The sequence below is a fragment of the Aquarana catesbeiana genome, linkage group LG01 (genome assembly GCF_042186555.1).
Source record: "Aquarana catesbeiana isolate 2022-GZ linkage group LG01, ASM4218655v1, whole genome shotgun sequence".
Taxonomy (NCBI): Eukaryota; Metazoa; Chordata; class Amphibia; order Anura; family Ranidae; genus Aquarana; species Aquarana catesbeiana.
In genome coordinates, this window is record NC_133324.1 from 395,304,558 (window position 1) to 395,322,112 (window position 17,555).

Below are 17,555 nucleotides of genomic sequence, written 5' to 3' on the forward strand. Positions count from 1 at the left end.
CAGTGACTACAGGAGCTGGGATGAACTCCATCCCTTGCCGGCACTCCTGCAGCACATATAGTATCATCTACATTACTCCCCACATCTATTAAGCCTGAGCGACACACTAACAAACCGTGGGTCACAGTGGTTACCTGCTGTTAGGGACAAATTTTGACCCTGGATGCAGAGAGATTTTATCCAAGGGCAAAAATGTATCCCTACCTGCAGGTAACCACTAGATGTTCAGATACAGGTGGATACATGTTTACAGCAGCAGACAGACTTGGCTCTTTTCAGCCCATCACTCAGGTGTACAGGCTGAGCAGATATTGGAACATCTGAGATCCCGGGTGCAGGTATTTACAGTATAGTTACTGCACTATGGTCATGTAGGATGTATGAATGAGACCCAATACTGGATTTTACCTAACCTTACTGTACAATGAAATGTTTTAAGAGATGAAAAAATAAAAAATATTGTGCACTGCCTACCACAGGATGGCGCCCTTTGCACCTGGTTAATGTGGTTGGTTTTTATTCAGTCTTAAGCCTCATACACACGATAGGACTTTGTACAAACTTTCCCGTGGATTTTTGTACAAAGGGTGTTTGCCTTAAACTAATTAAGCATACACACGGCAGGACTTTTTCATCCAACTTTCATCAAATCACGTGGTTTTTCAGCTCTTTACTGCCACCCTTTGGTCAACTATCGGCGAGATTTGACACCTGCAAGCCCCGTCGTGGGAGCCAGCACCGAGCTGGTTCGCTCATCGGGAAAGGAAAAATGTGTTTTTTCCTTTCGCGATGAGCGACAAGCATTGCCGACAGGTGTTTGGTATGAATCATGAGTGGGAACTCCACGCCAAATTTGAAATAAAAAACCCGGCATGGGTTCCCCTCCAGGAGCATACCAGGCCGTTAGGTCTGGTATGGATTTTAAGGGGAACCCCCTACGCCGAAAAGAAAACAGCGTGGGGTCCCCCTCAAGATCCATACCAGACCCTTATCCGAGCAAGCAGCCCGGCCGGTCAGGAAAGGGGGTGGGGACGAGCGAGCGGCCCCCCTTGTGAACCGTACCAGGCCGCATGCCCTCAACATGGGAGGGTGGGCGCTTTGGGCTTTGTGGCAGGGGGGTGCCCTGCGGCACCCCCACCCCAAAGCACCTTGTCCCCATGTTGATGAGCACAAGGGCCTCTTCCCGACAACCCTGGCCGTTGGTTGTCGGGATCTTTAAAAAGGGGGCCCCCAGATCCCGGCCCCCCCCCCTATGTGAATGAGTATGGGGTACATTGTACCCCTACCCATTCACCTGGGGGAAAAAGTGTTAATAAAAAAAACACACAGGTTTTTAAAGTAATTTATTAGGCAACTCTTCTTCCGACTTCGGGGGTCTTCTTCCGACTTCCCCACTGTCTCCGGCCTCTTCTCCAAGTGTCCGGTTCATCTCCCGCTCTCCGGCCTCTTCTCCCGGTGTCTGGTTCTTCTCCCGCTCTCCGGATCTTCTGCCGGGCTCCTCCGCTATCTTCTGCTCTTTTGCCACTCTCTTGCTAGCGATGGCCAAGTCTGCTCCTCCGTCTTGTTCCTTCTTCTCTTCTTCCAATGTTGACACGATGCTCTCTCCTGCTGTAATGCTGTGTGAGCGGTGCGCGATGACTTATATAGGCTTGGGGAGTGGTCACCGGGTGATGTCACCCGGTCACCCCGTCCCCTTATGATGTCCCAGAGCATTACAGCAGGAGAAAGCATCGTGTCAACATCGGAAGAAGAGAAGAAAGAACAAGACGACGGAGAAGACCGGGCCACCACTAGCAAAAGAGCAGAAGATAGCAGAGGAGCCCAGCAGAAGAACAGGAGAGCGGGAGAAGAACCGAACACTGGGAGAAGAGGTCGGAGAGCAGGAGAAGAACCGGACACCAGGAGAAGAGGCCGGAGAGCGGGAGAAGAACCAGGCACCGGGAGAACAGGCCGGAGAAAGTGGAGAAGTCGGAAGAAGACCCCGAAGTCAGAAGAAGACCCCTAATAAGCTGCCTAATAAATTACTTTGAAAACCTGTGTAGTGTGTTTTTTTATTGACACTTTTTCCCCCAGGTGAATGGGTAGGGGTACGATGTACCCTATACTCATTCACATAGGGTAAGGGGCCGGGATCTGGGGGCCCCCTTATTAAAGGGGGCTCCCGGATTCCGATAAGCCCTCCGCCCGCATACCCTGACAACCTACGGCCAGGGTTGTCGGGAAGAGGCCCTTGTCCTCATCAACATGGGGACAAGGTGCTTTCGGGTGGGGGGGCCGCAGGGCGCCCTTCCTGCCTCAAAGCGCCCACCCCCCCATGTTGAGGGCATGCAGCCTGGTACGGTTCAGGCAGGGGGGGGGGCGCTCGCTTGTCCCCACCCCCTTTCCTGACCGGCCGGGCTGCATGCTCGGATAAGGGTCTGGTATGGATTTTGGGGGGGACCCCCATGCCGTTTTTTCGGCATGGGGGTTCCCCTTAAAATCCATACCAGACCTAAGGGCCTAGTATGCTCCCAGAGGGGAATTCCCTCTCGCGCTCGCTGCAATAGGAAAATGGGTTTTTCCTATTGCAGCCAGAGCGAGATGTACAGTACCCTGTCGCCGAGAACCAGCGCGATGGGATCGCACTGGAAACATTCTCGCGGGCGGGTACTGTAGTTTGTACAAAAGTCCTTTGCTTTGTGTACACACGATCGGACTTTGCTCCATCAGACTTTTGTTGCCGGAAAATTTGTCCATTCGCACAGCCAACAAAAGTCCAATGAAAACCAAAAAAGTTTGTCCGATGGAGCGTACACACAGTCGTATGTTGCCCCAAAACAGCTAATTTGCATGTTTGTTGTCAAAAATTCTGATCGTGTGTACGGGCCTTTAAACTGTAGTAAACCCAGATTTTTTACTTACAAGTAAGCCTATAATAACGCTTATCTGTAGGTATAGTGAATATCTCGTAAACTTGTGGTGTTTAGGAGATATTCACATGGAAAACAGCCAGTGATGTCACCAATGCATGCGCTCTGAAGGGACGACATACTGCTTGGTTGTACTTCTCCTGAGGAGGAATTTAGTTTGTTCTGCACTTTTGTGACCCATTTTAGTGGACAGCCAGCTATAGCCCGCTGTCAGCTCACATTGCTCAGCAGGTCCAGGCTGTATAAAGATCCTAACTTTAAAGTCAGGATTCACTCAGATGAATGAGAGGCTCGCTCAGCCTCTCGGTGAGCCGCAGAGACCCTGAGCCAGTCACTCCTGCCCCCTCCACAGTCTGGCATTCCAGTGAGCTTGGGGTGGGGGGGGGGGCAGAGCCAGGGACTGACAGTCACCACTCTTTGTTCACTGGAGGCTGAGAACTGAGTAATCAGCGGTCTTTGATTGTTCTGTTGTTGGGCTTAGAAGCAGCTGGGAACAGATGCAACATTGGATCGATGATCCATCCACCTAGTTAAGTATAATTTAAAAAAAAAACATCTCTTTTAAAGGAAAAAAAAACCCTCTCCCTCCTAAGAACTCTCTCTCCCCAAGCAAAGATTCCCACTGTAAAATATCTCCCTCCCTCAAATACCCCCCCAAAAATGAAACCCCCCAGTCTCTAAATTGACCCACCAAAGCAAAAATATCTCCCTCAGTCAATACCCTCTCCCCCAGAAAAGATTTCTAACAATGAAGAAAATCTCCCTTTATCTAATCAAACTCCCTCCCAGAAGCAAATCCCTGCCATTAACCACCCCCTGTAAACTCCTCTACAAGAAACTCCCCCCCGTCTCCAAAAGCAAACCCACCCCCTTTCCTTAACCCCCCACCAAAAGAAACTCCCCCAGACTGGAATTCTTACTTCCTCCTTCCTAGTGTTAAGGTTAAGAGCTTCAATCGAGCTCAAGGTTATCTGCTGCTGTCTCTAATTGGAAAGTGTGGATATGCATGCATATAAAAGTAAAACTCTCTGAGACACACTCACAACAGGATTACTTCTTACACTTCTGATTTAATCAAGGCGGTGCTAATGTTTTATACACAAAAATACGTCATTGCTATGTTAGTCTAATAGGTACATCTCATTGGTTAAGATAAAAAGGAAATGGAGAATCTTCATGTCGAGGTTTGGCTGTCCTTGGTTTTATCTTCAGTTCCGCGTTCTTCTGATGTGTGGGATGTAGGGTGTACCCGCCATCTTGAGAAAATATAGGAAAAGAGCAAACCTGTAATACTTATATAATGAGTAAGGAGAAAAATATGTATGCACATAAGAAAATAGACATTTTCAGATTATTATTATTATTATCTACATCACATTCCTTCACACTAGAACAGAAAATTGATGCCTCCCCACTTACCAGACCTCAGATTCAGCACGGCACAGAAGTAGGAACACTTCTGCATCCCCAGTCTCCCTTCGGCTGTGTCATATGATACCTCGAGGAGGAGTCTAGGAGTTCCCTCAACTGTGCACTGTCAATTGCCGGCATATGAGACCTCCCAGTAATTTCATGCTTTTCAGGGGGACCCCTTTTTAAACTGAAGGGATGGGGCACAGAAGAAGGGGGGCTGGCTGCTGCACTCAGAAACCCTGATTTCTTCTACTGTGCTGATGCTAAACAGCAGGGACACTGTCTGGGCATTTTGCAAGGATGCTCTGGGGGGGGGGGTTGAACACCCCTGACCCCCCTTATCTATGCCCCTGGCACTGAGGCTGCATATGATGGCCACAGTGAGGCTGCAATTGATGGATTTAGAGCTAGGAAGAATTAGGACCTCTGTTGGTTTTTTACCTGAAAGGAAGTGAGGAAGAACCTACAAAAAATTACACAGACATATATGCAAATCTGACAAGGGTTCTAGCTTTCCATTCACTACCAAAAAAGGCATTTTAATTTCTGTCTGTGTTGCTGTTGGAGTGTTTCCCTCACTTCTTGTCTGACCAAACATTGTCAGCAGGGCTGGAAACGAAAGAAAATATCTGTAATGGAGACCCAGATAGTGGGAATGATATAGGGACTATGACAAAAGTTTAAGTTGAACATACACCTTAATGAGGCCCTGTCACCAATACATGTCTATTAAAAAAAAAAAAAAAATATATATATACATATATATATATATATATATATATTTGTACATTTAAAAAGTACTTAAATGCATATTCCCATTAATAATGCAAAACACAGCACTCCCAGTGACAGATAGAGACTACCAAACCACTATGGTAAATAAAAATTTAATAGCTTAATCTTCTATGTTCTAGAACTGATCACACGTTGAACTGTTTTAAGCATTTCCTGAACAACTGAGTTAGCTTCATCAGAAACCTATGGTAAACAGATATATAACACCATGTGCCAGTACATGCATAGTCATGGGAGACTGTAGGGGACACAAAGACAGATATCTTAGCCCTGGATGTGCAATATAATGTATGGTGGATCTGCCAAAACTGTCTCTTAGGAACTAGTAAGCCCAGGGCTGCTGATAGAAATCATGGGGCCCCATACAGCCTACTTGACGGGGCCCCCTTCAGCCCCACCCCTGGTCCCTCCATCAGCCCCACGCCTGGTCCCGCCCCTATACAGAGAGGCTAGGGTATACATAAAGGCTAAATTGTGGGCGTGGCTAATTTAAAAATATGCGCCACACAGAGCTGAAAAATGGACATGATTTAAATTACGCTTAATTATTGGGCATGGCTTAAAGGGGTGTGGTTAGAGTCTAAGATGACTGTGTGTAGGATGCAGATGACACTGTGCTGAATTCAAAACTGCACTGTCCAATTTCTCACAGTCAAACAGTTCTACATGAAAAAGAAGATGCTACTTATGTCAGCTAAGCCCACTTAAAAAAAAAAAAGTTTTTTATTTATTTAATGAGAAGTAATATTATGTCTAAGGGCCAGTAAACACCATGCCTGCATCTGAATTGTGAAGGACTGTGCTGTGGATTCCTGTACAATTCAACCTGCAGCAGGTGTCAATAAAAAGTTAATGACACCTCAAACGCAGGTTGCAAACGTAGTGTGTTTGCCCTGCAGCTGCCAGCCCTGGATCACCATGTGATCTGGTTGCAGCGCATGTTAAAAAGTAGTGCATACACTCCTTTGGTGCATTGCAATTTTAGCCCATTCAAAATGAATGAGCTTGAAATTGCACTGCACAGACCCACATGTAAATTGCACAGGAACGCACAGTGTATTCCTGTGTGATTCAGCTCCAGGCATGGTGTGATCCAGTGATCTAAAAATTTAGATAGAAGTAATAAAAAGTAGGGTTTGCTGACATTGATGGCATCTCCTTTTTCATGTAGCACTTCTGTGAGAAATTGGGCAGTGCAGTTTAAAACCCAATTTCTCACAGTCAGGACAGCTGTGCTACGTGAAAAAGCTGACATTAGACTTTACATTGCAGTTAATGTGACTGGGCTATCCTGCAGTCCCCCGAGAATCCAGATCCACTGCTACCATAATGCAGCTCATTTGTGCAGAGTGCACACCAGAAAAACCTGGGAGCGATCATCCTCGAAGCCGGCCACACCCCCTCCCGCCCACTTAAACTACAGTATCTCATAGTCAGGCTCCGCCTCTCTGCCTCTGAGATGTTTAGCCTGGAGTGAGTGCTCATTGAGAGCAGTTGAACAGCTGCTGAGGGAGGAGTGGAGGAGGGGGGAGTTGGAGAAAGACTTTTTTTTATTCTGCAATCTATTCAGATTGCTCGGGCCACCCCTTGGTGGCCGGGACTGGTACAACAGGGTCAGTTGTACTGGCTTATCAGCGGCCCTGAGTAAGCCCTCTGTGGTCACCACAAAGGTACACAAAGTTTTCAAGTAATCAGTATCAAGGCACATTATAGTGTCTTCAGCAAACAAATCCAGGGGGATAATAACAATGAAAATGCCCTATGTAAGAAGGCACTTCCAGATTTCCAAGATACAATTAGGGTATATGTGTGGCAAGCATGCAGCAGGCAAACACCTACAGGGAGTAGTTTCAACTTTCTATTGAAACTGAAGCATAGAACCTGATGTTAAAAAAAGTGTCTAGCCCCTTTTTATTCAGTTAAATAATTCTTTAGATTTTTGCTTTTAATAGATTTTTTGCAAATATTTAAGGAGTTACTCCACTTTTGTTGATAGAAAAACATTCCCCTCTGGGCAATCTCTGTACATTGCAAGGATTTTAACAAACTGTTGCAGATTCCTACCTTTTGTTATTCTGAAGGGAAAGCTGTTTGTCTGTGTCCATGTTCTAAGTGAATGTGTATAGGGTGGTTTTATAATTATCAATCTGTTGCTGCACCTGCAGGGCTCTATTGAGGAAAGTTGCTGGGTCTACATCCCTTGAGACATGATTTCCCTTTGAGAGAATCACACCAAAAATGACATTTTCATTGAAGGGGCTGTCAGAAATCTGACTTGTAGCTTAGTGCAGACTTCTGGGAAAATCAGTAAACCAATCACACAAGCAGGAAATGACATATCTAGGGGGTTCCTATACACCATCTGTGTACAGAATACCTCCTGTAGCCATATTGCATTGCATTTTACAGAAAATTACAGCACTGCAGATTGAAAAGGAAAGGTAATTTTTAATAACATTCAATGACAATATGACTTGTGTTGCAATCATATACTTTATGTTATATTATTTATTTATTTTTTATGTGCTAATTTTTTTTCCCACACAAGTGGAGTTACCCTTTAATCTTGGCTAAAATAAATACACATTAAACTCACAAGTCCATAACACTTATCATAGGTTAAACTATTTCTCTCTAACTCAAACAGTCCTTCAGCATATTAAAAAGGTCAGCATTGGTAATTTTAGATATTCTGACCATGCCCCAGGTTTTTTTTCATAATAAATAATGGTAAATCAGAAATAATAAAATATATAAGCCCTGGATACTAAACCCTTAACTACTTAAATATGACCCTATTAAAAATAAATTAGAGGGGTATTTAAAGAATTTTATTAAATCAATCAAAAGGTCGTTCCCAGTGAAATCAGTGAAATGCTTGATTAGAGGAAGCCAAACTAATCATGCAGCAAGACAAAAAGAATGATACATGAAAAACATGAGTCGCTAACACATTTAAATAGACTCACAGCTACATATAAATATAACCTTAATACTGTGTCTATATAAGAGTTACACTCTGGGGGTTAGACCTCAATGAATGACTTAATATGCAGTCTAAATATAAAATCAGGAGGACCAGAAAGGAATGTTCCATCTGAAATTCTAAAGTCAGTAGAGTCCAAGGAAATTAACTAAAACATCCATTCCATTCCATTAAGAACAATATAAAACCAAAACTCTTCTGTGCTCAGATGTGGTAGATGTGATAGGCATAAGTGTCCGTATATCATTTCCACAGTGGTCCTCTTCTTGGCTTGGGTTTTTCAGAAAACCCACCAGGTGCTCCCTAGGCCTTACAGCCCTATTCATAAAGGGGAATTCAACACACTAAATAGCGAAAAGCAAAAAGGGCACACCAGCCTAGTGCATTACCAATGGTACCATTTATTATAATAAAAATAATAGACAATTACACTCACAAACACAGATGAGTGTTAGGCTCATAGCATAAAACAGAACTAAGCTTCAAACATCAGTGTCAGTGTCAGGAGCGTGTAGCACTCCTGTTCCATGACAGCTGCTGGTCTAATTGCAGCATCCTGTTTTTTTTCTGAGCTGCATTCTGCATGTCTGTCCACCTGCAAGGTGATTGATGTAGCCAGTGTCTGGGTGGAGACCAGACCTGTTTTAGGCCAGCCAAACCCTCAGAGTCTTGCTTGTGATAGTGTTTGTAACACCTGTTTCAAGCTCCCTGTTTGTCTGCCCTGTTCCTGTGCCTGCTAGTTTGGATTCCCTTGTTCAACCTAAGATCGGATATCAACTATGATCAGAACTCAGCCTGCCCTGAACCCAGACTGATACTGTGATCTCTGCCTGTCTGCCAACCGCAAGTACCTGTTTGCTGTGCTCAGTTCAAGTACCTGATCGCTGTGCTCAGTTCATGTTTGCCCTGGAATGGTAGCCAGGCACTATATTGGGTATAAGACCTGTGGGCAACTGAGTACTGGTAGACCTGCTTGTCTTATTGGAAAAGGCGCTGCTATAGGCGAAAAACAAAGAAACCAACTATAGTGCCTGACCACCTATGTTAGGGGCAGGTGTGACATTATCACAAGCCTTTAACAAGAAACTTTTTTCTGTGAATATAGAGTGTACACAGGCTGGTTTATTGACAGAGGACCTTTGCAAACAGACTCTCTCTGCGCATGTCTGGGAACGCACCTCCCGCAGTAACGCAGGAAGTAGAGCCCAAAGTTAACCCACTTGTTTTTTTTTCTGGTGATCTTCATATGGCTTCCAACTTTAAAAATGGTTGGATGTTGAATTTGTCTTGGTATCAGCCTCTTGCAATCCTCTGTACAGCAGAGCTCTGAGAGAGGGAGAAGCAGCACAAGGAGCCAATCAGGTGTGCTGCAGTGCTAAACCTGCTGATAGAAGGAGAGAGAGCAGAGTAACAAAAAAAATTAGGTTATTGGTTCAGTGTTGGGACCCTTACTTTTAACCTATTTACACTTGAATAAATAATATAGAGTTTGGGATTAAAAGTATCATTTCATTGTTTGCAGATAACACTGAGCTATGTAGTGGAATAACAGACATTTGTCATACATTCTAGGAGGAATACAAGTAAAAAACATTTAACCTTCACATGTGGAAAGGCTTTGTCAGAGTAAGAGCTGTGAAAATGTGGAATAGGCTTCCTCAGGAACTAGTTCTGGTCAGCTCATTAGATTTTTTTTTTAAAAAGGCTGTATGCATTCCTAAATGTATGAAAAATGACTGGATATTGAACTGTACAGGTGATAACACCAGAGATTGTTGATCCAGGGAATATTTGATTGCCTTCTGAGGGATTAAGAAGACATTTATTTTCCCCCCATTGGAGCAAATGTACTTACTGTATTTATTTTTATTTATTTCAAGTGCTTATATAGTGCTGTCAATTTATGCAGCGCATTACATATTCATTGTACATTCACATCAGTCCCTTCCCTCAAGGAGCTTACAACCTAAGGTCCCTAACTCACATTCATACATATACTAGGGCTAATTTGGACAGGATCAGATTAACCTACCAGCATGTCTTTAGAGGGTGAGAGGAAACCAGAGGAAACCCACGGAGGCACAAGGAGAACATGCAAACTCCAGGGAGATGGTGTTGTGGTTGGAATACGAACCAGCGACCCTTTTTGCTGCTAGGTGAAAGTGCTAACCACTACACCACTGTGCTGCCCATTTTGGACCATTCTTTATAGAGGATGGGGGGGGGGGGGAATTTGCATTTCTTTGGATAAACTGTGGGTATAAGATTCTGCATACGGAGGTGTTCTATTTATTTATTCTATCTATTTATTTTTTTAATTGGTTAACCGCTTGCCGACCGCCTGTATATTTACGTTGACAGAATGGCATGGCTGCGCAAATGGGCGTACCTATACGTCCCTTTGAATTTGCCACCGTGCCATCGTGTGTGCGCAGCCGCCGGTGTACGCTCGCACCTGCTGTGGGCTCCGTAAGTAGGATCGCGGGTTCCGCGGACTCGATGTCCGCAGGGATACCTGCAATCATCTTACCGAGAGGAAGAACAGGGAAATGCTGATGTAAACATGCATTTCCCCGTTCTGCCTAGTGACAGGACACTGATCACCGCTCCCTGTAATCGGGAGCGGTGATCAGTGATGTGTCACACGTAGCCCCCCCCCACACACACACACAGTTAGAATCACTCCCTAGGACACATTTTACCCCATACACTGCCACCTAGTGGTTAACCCCTTTACTGCCAGTCACATTTACACAATAATCAATGCATTTTTAATCGCACTGATCGCTGTATAAATGTGAATGGTCCCAAAAATGTGTCAAAATTGTCTGATGTGTCCGCCATAATGTCGCAGTCCTGCTAAAAATCGCTGATCGCCGCCATTACTAGTAAAAAAAAAAAAAATTATTAATAAAATGCCATAAAACTATCCCCTATTTTGTAGATGCGATAACTTTTGCACAAACCAATCAATATACACTTATTGCAGTTTTTTTTTTTACCAAAAATATGTAGAAGAATACATATCGGCCTAAACTGAGGAAAAAAAATGTTTTTTTTATATATTTTTTGGGGATATTTATTATAGCAAAAAGTAAAAAATAATGCGTTTTTTTCAAAATTGTCGCTCTTTTTTTGTTTATAGCGAAAAAAATAAAAAAAACGCAGAGGTGGTCAAATACCACCAAAAGAAAGCTCTATTTGTGGGAAAAAAAGGACGCCAGTTTTGTTTGGGAGCCACGTCGCACGACCGCGCAATTGTCAGTTAAAGCAACGCAGTGCCGAATCGCAAAAAGTGCTCTGGTCTTTGGCCAGCCAAATGGTCCGGGGCTGAAGTGGTTAAACTAGATGGACGTGTGTCTTTTTTCAACTTATGTAACTACTGTATGTACAGTAATTAGTGTCCTACTTCTCCTTTCACTATCCATTCCAAACCTGTAAGTGTTACTTAATTGCAAGAGAGAAACATCACATCTCCTGCTCTACCAGTCATGGCTGTATGGCAGAGCTGCGTAAATCTCAGAACTGGATAGACAGAAATAGTAAAAGTAAAACAGCTCCCAGATATCTATTTCATTTCTGTATCTTGGTGTTTATGTTTACACACCCAATTTGAAGACAAACAGTTCAGCTTAAACTCACATCCCAATAATATCAAATACAAGCTGAAGAAAACTATTTAGTTATTTTTTATGCATTGTTATTTCTAATATTGTTATAAGCTATCTATCTAAATATGATGTTTGTAATAGGATGATATCCCAATGAGGAGAGGAAGAAATACTACAAAGAAGAAAGAGGAGGAGGTGGACATTGATTTAGATGATCCTGAAATAAATCATTTCCCTTTCCCCTTTCATGAGCTCATGGTATGGGCAGTACTAATGAAAAGACAAAAGATGGCTTTGTTCTTCTGGCAACACGGAGAGGAGGCAATGGCCAAAGCTCTAGTGGCTTGCAAGCTCTGCAAAGCAATGGCACATGAAGCATCTGAAAATGACATGGTTGATGACATTTCACAGGAACTCAATCACAACTCCAGGTCTGTATAATTTAGTAGTAATGTTTTTTTTTACCACAATAAATATGAATAACGAAGGGAATTTCAGCATTTCCTAAAAAAAAAATTAAAAAAAATTAAAAAACAGCACAAAGGCATACACTATATTATCAAAAGTATTGGGACGCCTGCCTTTACACACACATGAATTTAATGCCATCCCAGTCTTAGTCCGTAGGGTTCAATATTGAGTTGGCCCACCCTTTGCAGCTATAACAGCTTCAACTCTTCTGGGAAAGCTGTCCACAAGATTTAGGAGTGTGTATGAGAATGTTTGACTATTCTTCCAGAAGCGCATTTGTTAGGTCAGGCACTGATGTTGGACGAGAAGGCCTGGCTTCACAGTCTCTGATATAATTTATCCCAAAGGTGTTCTATCGGGTTGAGGTCAGAACACTGTGCAGGCCAGAAATAAAGCAGAGACCGTGAACTAAGCCTTCTCGTCTACATCAGTGCCTGACCTCGCAAATGCACTTCCGGAAAAAATGGTCAAACATGAGGCCAAGATCATGTGCGTGTAAAGGCAGGTATCCCAATACTTTTTATAATATAGTGTATATCAAGTAACCCAAACAAAAGCTTCCGATTATTATGTTCTTTCATGCAAGCAGTGACAAACTTCTAGATATACAGTAGAATAATACCACTTGCCTACCAAGCCAATTTTTTACATGTACATGTAAAAATTTGCTTTATTTGCTTAAAAACTACGCATAACCCCCAAACATTATATATTTTCAGAAAGCAATAGCCCTGGAAACTAAAATAGTGGTTGTTGCAATTTTTTATTTTTTTAATACGTGGGTAGAACTTCAAAGAGAAGTAAGTGGGAAATTAATAGTGGGGGTATGTTATAGGCCCCCAACCTGAAAGAAGAGGAGGAGCTGCGCCTATTATCACAGTTAGAAGTGTCATCTATGTCATCTACTATGTACCCCATACTCATTCATGTAGGGGCATGGTATCTAGCGGCCCCCTTAATATTAAATTAGCCTTCCAAATTCCAATAAGCCCACACCCGCAGACCCCCACAACCACCTCATCAACATGGGACAAGACACTTTTCCAAGGGGGTCCCCCTGGGAAGGCACCCCCTCATGTTCTGGACATGTGGTCTGGTATGGTTGAGAAGGAGGGGACCACATGACTCAAAGGGTCTGGTATGTATTTTGGGAGGGGCTCAACACAACTAATTTCATTTCATTCTTGCTGTTGTAAAATTGACATTTACAAATAAAATAAAAAAAGATACAATTTAAATTGCCAGATAATGACATTCATTCTCTGCGTCTTTAAAAAAAAAGAAAGCACAAAAAGGTCCCCCAAAACACAAAGCATACCCTTGGAGGGACTACGGGTCTTTTAAATAAAAAAAAACAAAATAACAAAGAAGCTGTCAATGACACCTTTCAAAGTCAATTGTCAGCATTGTAAACGTTTTTTCTTTAAGAAAGCAAAGTGAGAAAGCACAAGATACCACCCTAAGGGCTTGTTCACAAGTGACGTCAGGGGGTGTTAAAACCAGGTGGTTGAACTGAGGTTTTACAGCCCCTGACCACCATCATGAACACTAAAGATACAACCACTTGCAGCTGTACACATGCCGCGGGTGTATTGCTGTGCTTTATGGCTGTGGAAAAATGTAATCAGCATGTAGCTTTCAGCAGGCAGCAAGTAGTGTTCACTGCCTGTCAAACATCTCGGAAAAGTGACCTGAGCATGGACAGGCAGCGAGGAGATGATTGACAGGCAGTGAGGAAGCAATATTTCACTTCCTCGTTGACTGATTTAACCTTATAATTGTTGTACTACCGCGCCACATTCGCATGCATTGGACGCAGTTGTGGTATGGTTCCACTGCGGCCCCATAGAACTACATTAGTTACCCCACCTTCTGCACTTGTGAACAAGCCCTAAATGATCATCTTGCTTTTTGTTAACCATTGTGTATAAAGGAAATGCATGAGCATCTCTTTTAATGCTATTAATCTAAAGGATAATTAATTATAACACTTTTAGAACATAATAAATATAATGATTGTTTTACAAGACAGTTTATAAAGTTATGTCCCTTTTTCAGTCTGTGAGAATATAATTTATCTGAGTAAATTATAACTGTCTCAGCTGCTCGGATAAATTGTCCTATCGTTTTTTTATTTGCATACTAAAGGTTTTATGTCCTAGTAGACTGTTTTCTAAATGATAAGTTTTTTATTTAAGATATAACATCTATTGTCAAAATTCAACCTGATTTTACTGACAAGCTAAACAGAAAGGTTTATTTTACTTCAATGTCATATTTACAGTATATTATTATATTGGTCTGATGCTGCATCGGTCTCCCGCCTCCTTAAAGACTGGAAACTGAACAATCAAAGATCATCCAGTTCTTCGCCTTCAGCGATCAGAGAACTGATGACTGTCAGCCACCAGCTCTCTGCTCTGCCATTCCAGCGCTCACAGGAGCACTGGGCTGTGAGTCAGCTGTCAGTCAGGCATCTGGGTGGGTCCCGACATTAACGTCAGGATTTCTTCAGAGTCTGGACCGACTGAGTGACATCAGCCGACATCGGGTTTTAGCTCACTGATGGCTAAATACAGGTCACTGGAGTGCAGAACGAAGAGCTTTGGTCCTACTTTTCCTTTAAATATATTCTGTACATGTTCTTCATTATTTTTATTTTGCTTTATAACTGATCTCCGTACCGATATTATTTTGATATCAGCCTTCAGTAATCCTCTGTATGACCTCACTGCGAGAGGGAGAGGAAGCTCTCGCAGCTAATGAGGTCTCTACTAATTTGTGATAAGGAATGTGCTTGCAGTAAGATCTAAGAATTGCCTGAGCTGTCCAGCAGGGAGACTGATTCATAAAAACGTCCAAAATTATTTGGTTGGTAAAACAGTTCACGTTTAGTATATGTATTTCCATTTCAAAATATGTAGTTGATTTTCAGAAGTTCTACAATATTTGGATACATGGAAATGTTTGGGGAACTGCAGATAATGACATGTACAGACGACCGGACTTTTCGTCGGACTGAACTCCGAAGGACATTTCGATGGAGTTCCGATGGAGTTCCAACGAAACGGACTTGCCTACACAGGATCACACCAAAGTCCAATCGTTCCGAACGTGATGACATACGACCGGGTTAGAATAAGAAAGTTCATAGCCAGTAGCCAATAGCTGCCCTAGCGTCCTTTTTTGTCCGTCGGACTAGCATACAGATGAACAAATTTTTCGTTCGGACTCGAGTCCGTTGGAAAGATTTGAAACATGTTCCATTTCTAAAGTCCGACAGATTTTTCGACAGAAAAGGTCAGATAAAGCCCACACATGATCGAATTGTCCGACGGATTCATTCCGTCAGACAAGTTCGGTCGAAAAGTCCGGTCGTGTGTACACGGCATTAGGCCTGTTTACTGGCCTTATTTTTCACTGTATATTTTAAATGCATGCAGTATAGTACTTGAATTTGGCTTGGTATCAGCCTCATCCAGTCTACTATACCGTTTGTACAGCAGAGCTCAGAAAGGGGGAGCAAAAAGCAGAGCAAGAAGCCAATTAGATGCAAAGAGAAAACTGATAGGAGAAGAGCATAGAGTGATAGAAAGATGAGCTCATCGGCGTGCTGCTCCATTCACTGTTCAGTCATAGGTTGGGGGTAGGAAGGAGACCTGTAAATTAAAGTAAACCTGCAGTAGAAAGTGAACCCACACATCTCCTTCCTTATCAGACAGGGCTGTGCTGTGTTGCAAAGCTGTGTTATCCTTAGCACTGCATAGTATGCTTTCACTATGCTCCACAGCAACCAATCAGATTTAAAATGTTATTTTTTAACTGTCATTTCTCAGTACAGTGTTCAATCTGAACGGTTGCTGTAAACAGCTAAAACTGCATATGATACTTCTTTCCTATGACACCTTGACCAAAAAATATGTATCTCCACTATGTAAAAAAGGAACATTCATTGTAAAATGCAATATATAAGAATAATCTTTATGTTCCAGGGAGTTTGGGCAGCTGGCTGTTGAGTTATTGGACCAGTCATACAAGCAGGATGAGCAGTTGGCAATGAAACTGTTGACCTACGAGCTAAAGAACTGGAGCAACGCCACATGCCTGCAGCTTGCTGTAGCAGCCAAACACCGGGACTTCATTGCTCACACATGCAGCCAAATGCTGCTGACAGATATGTGGATGGGTAGGCTGCGAATGCGTAAAAATTCTGGTCTAAAGGTTGGTGTCAAGTGAGGTGACTAAAAAGTAAAGCCATTTAATTTTTCAAGGTCATTTTATTCATTTCATTTTAAAAATCCATGACAAACACTCATTCTGTATGACCATAACTTCCATGCTAATAATTTACTTAATTAAGTAAATTATAAAGCACCACTAAATGTGTATATTTTGAATATAGAGGATTTTTTTTTTAAAGGAAATGGTAGTCCTAAAATGTAAAATAATATAAATATGATCTAGTCAACAGAGTTAAAAATGAAGATTAAATTAACTAATGTTTCAAATTAACCCTGAAAAACAAAGAGTTTATAATACTCTTAAATATTTAAATAATACAAAATATTTTTATACGTCATGTGGGTACAAGAGAAAAACGGAATTGTCACATATACAAACCAGCTAGTTTTTAATTTGTACTTTAAAAATATCAGTAGAAACATTATTTGTTAAGGTAATGATTAATGCATTCTCTTATCATCTCTTATTTTTTAAAATAAAGATCACAAATATTTATTTGACAAACATTATATCATAGCAAAATTATTTTAAGACAGCTAAATTTAATTTAACCTGTCAAGTGGTCTATGTACATTAAAAGTAATATAGCGGAATGTAAGGAAACGGTATTAGGTAAAAAAAAATACAAATTAATGTATTTTTATTTTCTAGTCAATTAAATTTTAATTATTGCACATAAACCTTTTAGATTTACTTTTGTTAGTTAGTAGGTGGGGATTTAAACTCTTTTGTGTGTGTTTACCAAGCTGTCTTTGACCACTTTGCTGAAAAAATCTTGTTGTTTACAGAGCTGAATATCTATAACTCAGATTACATGCCGCTTAATAAGTCAGAGCCATATACCCCCTTCTCTGTATGACCTTGACTTTCTGACAGAAAGAGACACTCAAAGGAAAAAGTTGCTGCTCTTCTCCTTCTTTATAAAATCCAGAATTCTTTTTAAAACCCGTGTCATGGGTCCATAACATTACATGTTTTTTTTATAAGCATATTTAAATAAGTAGTAAAATATGTAAAATGGGTTAAAAGCATGTAAAAAAAAATACTCAAAACCATTATAATTTCCATACATTTTGAAACCACTCCAGTACGACAGTAGTTCTGCCAACAGAAGGGCACGCTATAAAA

At 41.9% G+C, this 17,555-nt stretch overlaps 1 protein-coding gene across 2 annotated transcripts in view; it reads left to right on the forward strand.

Moving 5' to 3' along the window:
• TRPM3 (transient receptor potential cation channel subfamily M member 3) overlaps positions 1-17,555 on the forward strand; it is a 579,111-nt gene that overhangs the window by 472,898 nt on the left and 88,658 nt on the right. For both annotated transcript variants that reach the window (XM_073634544.1, XM_073634551.1), the window contains exons 15-16: positions 11,856-12,145; positions 16,178-16,406. In XM_073634544.1, the coding sequence (XP_073490645.1) occupies positions 11,856-12,145; positions 16,178-16,406 (519 nt within the window). The remainder of the gene's footprint in view (positions 1-11,855; positions 12,146-16,177; positions 16,407-17,555) is intronic.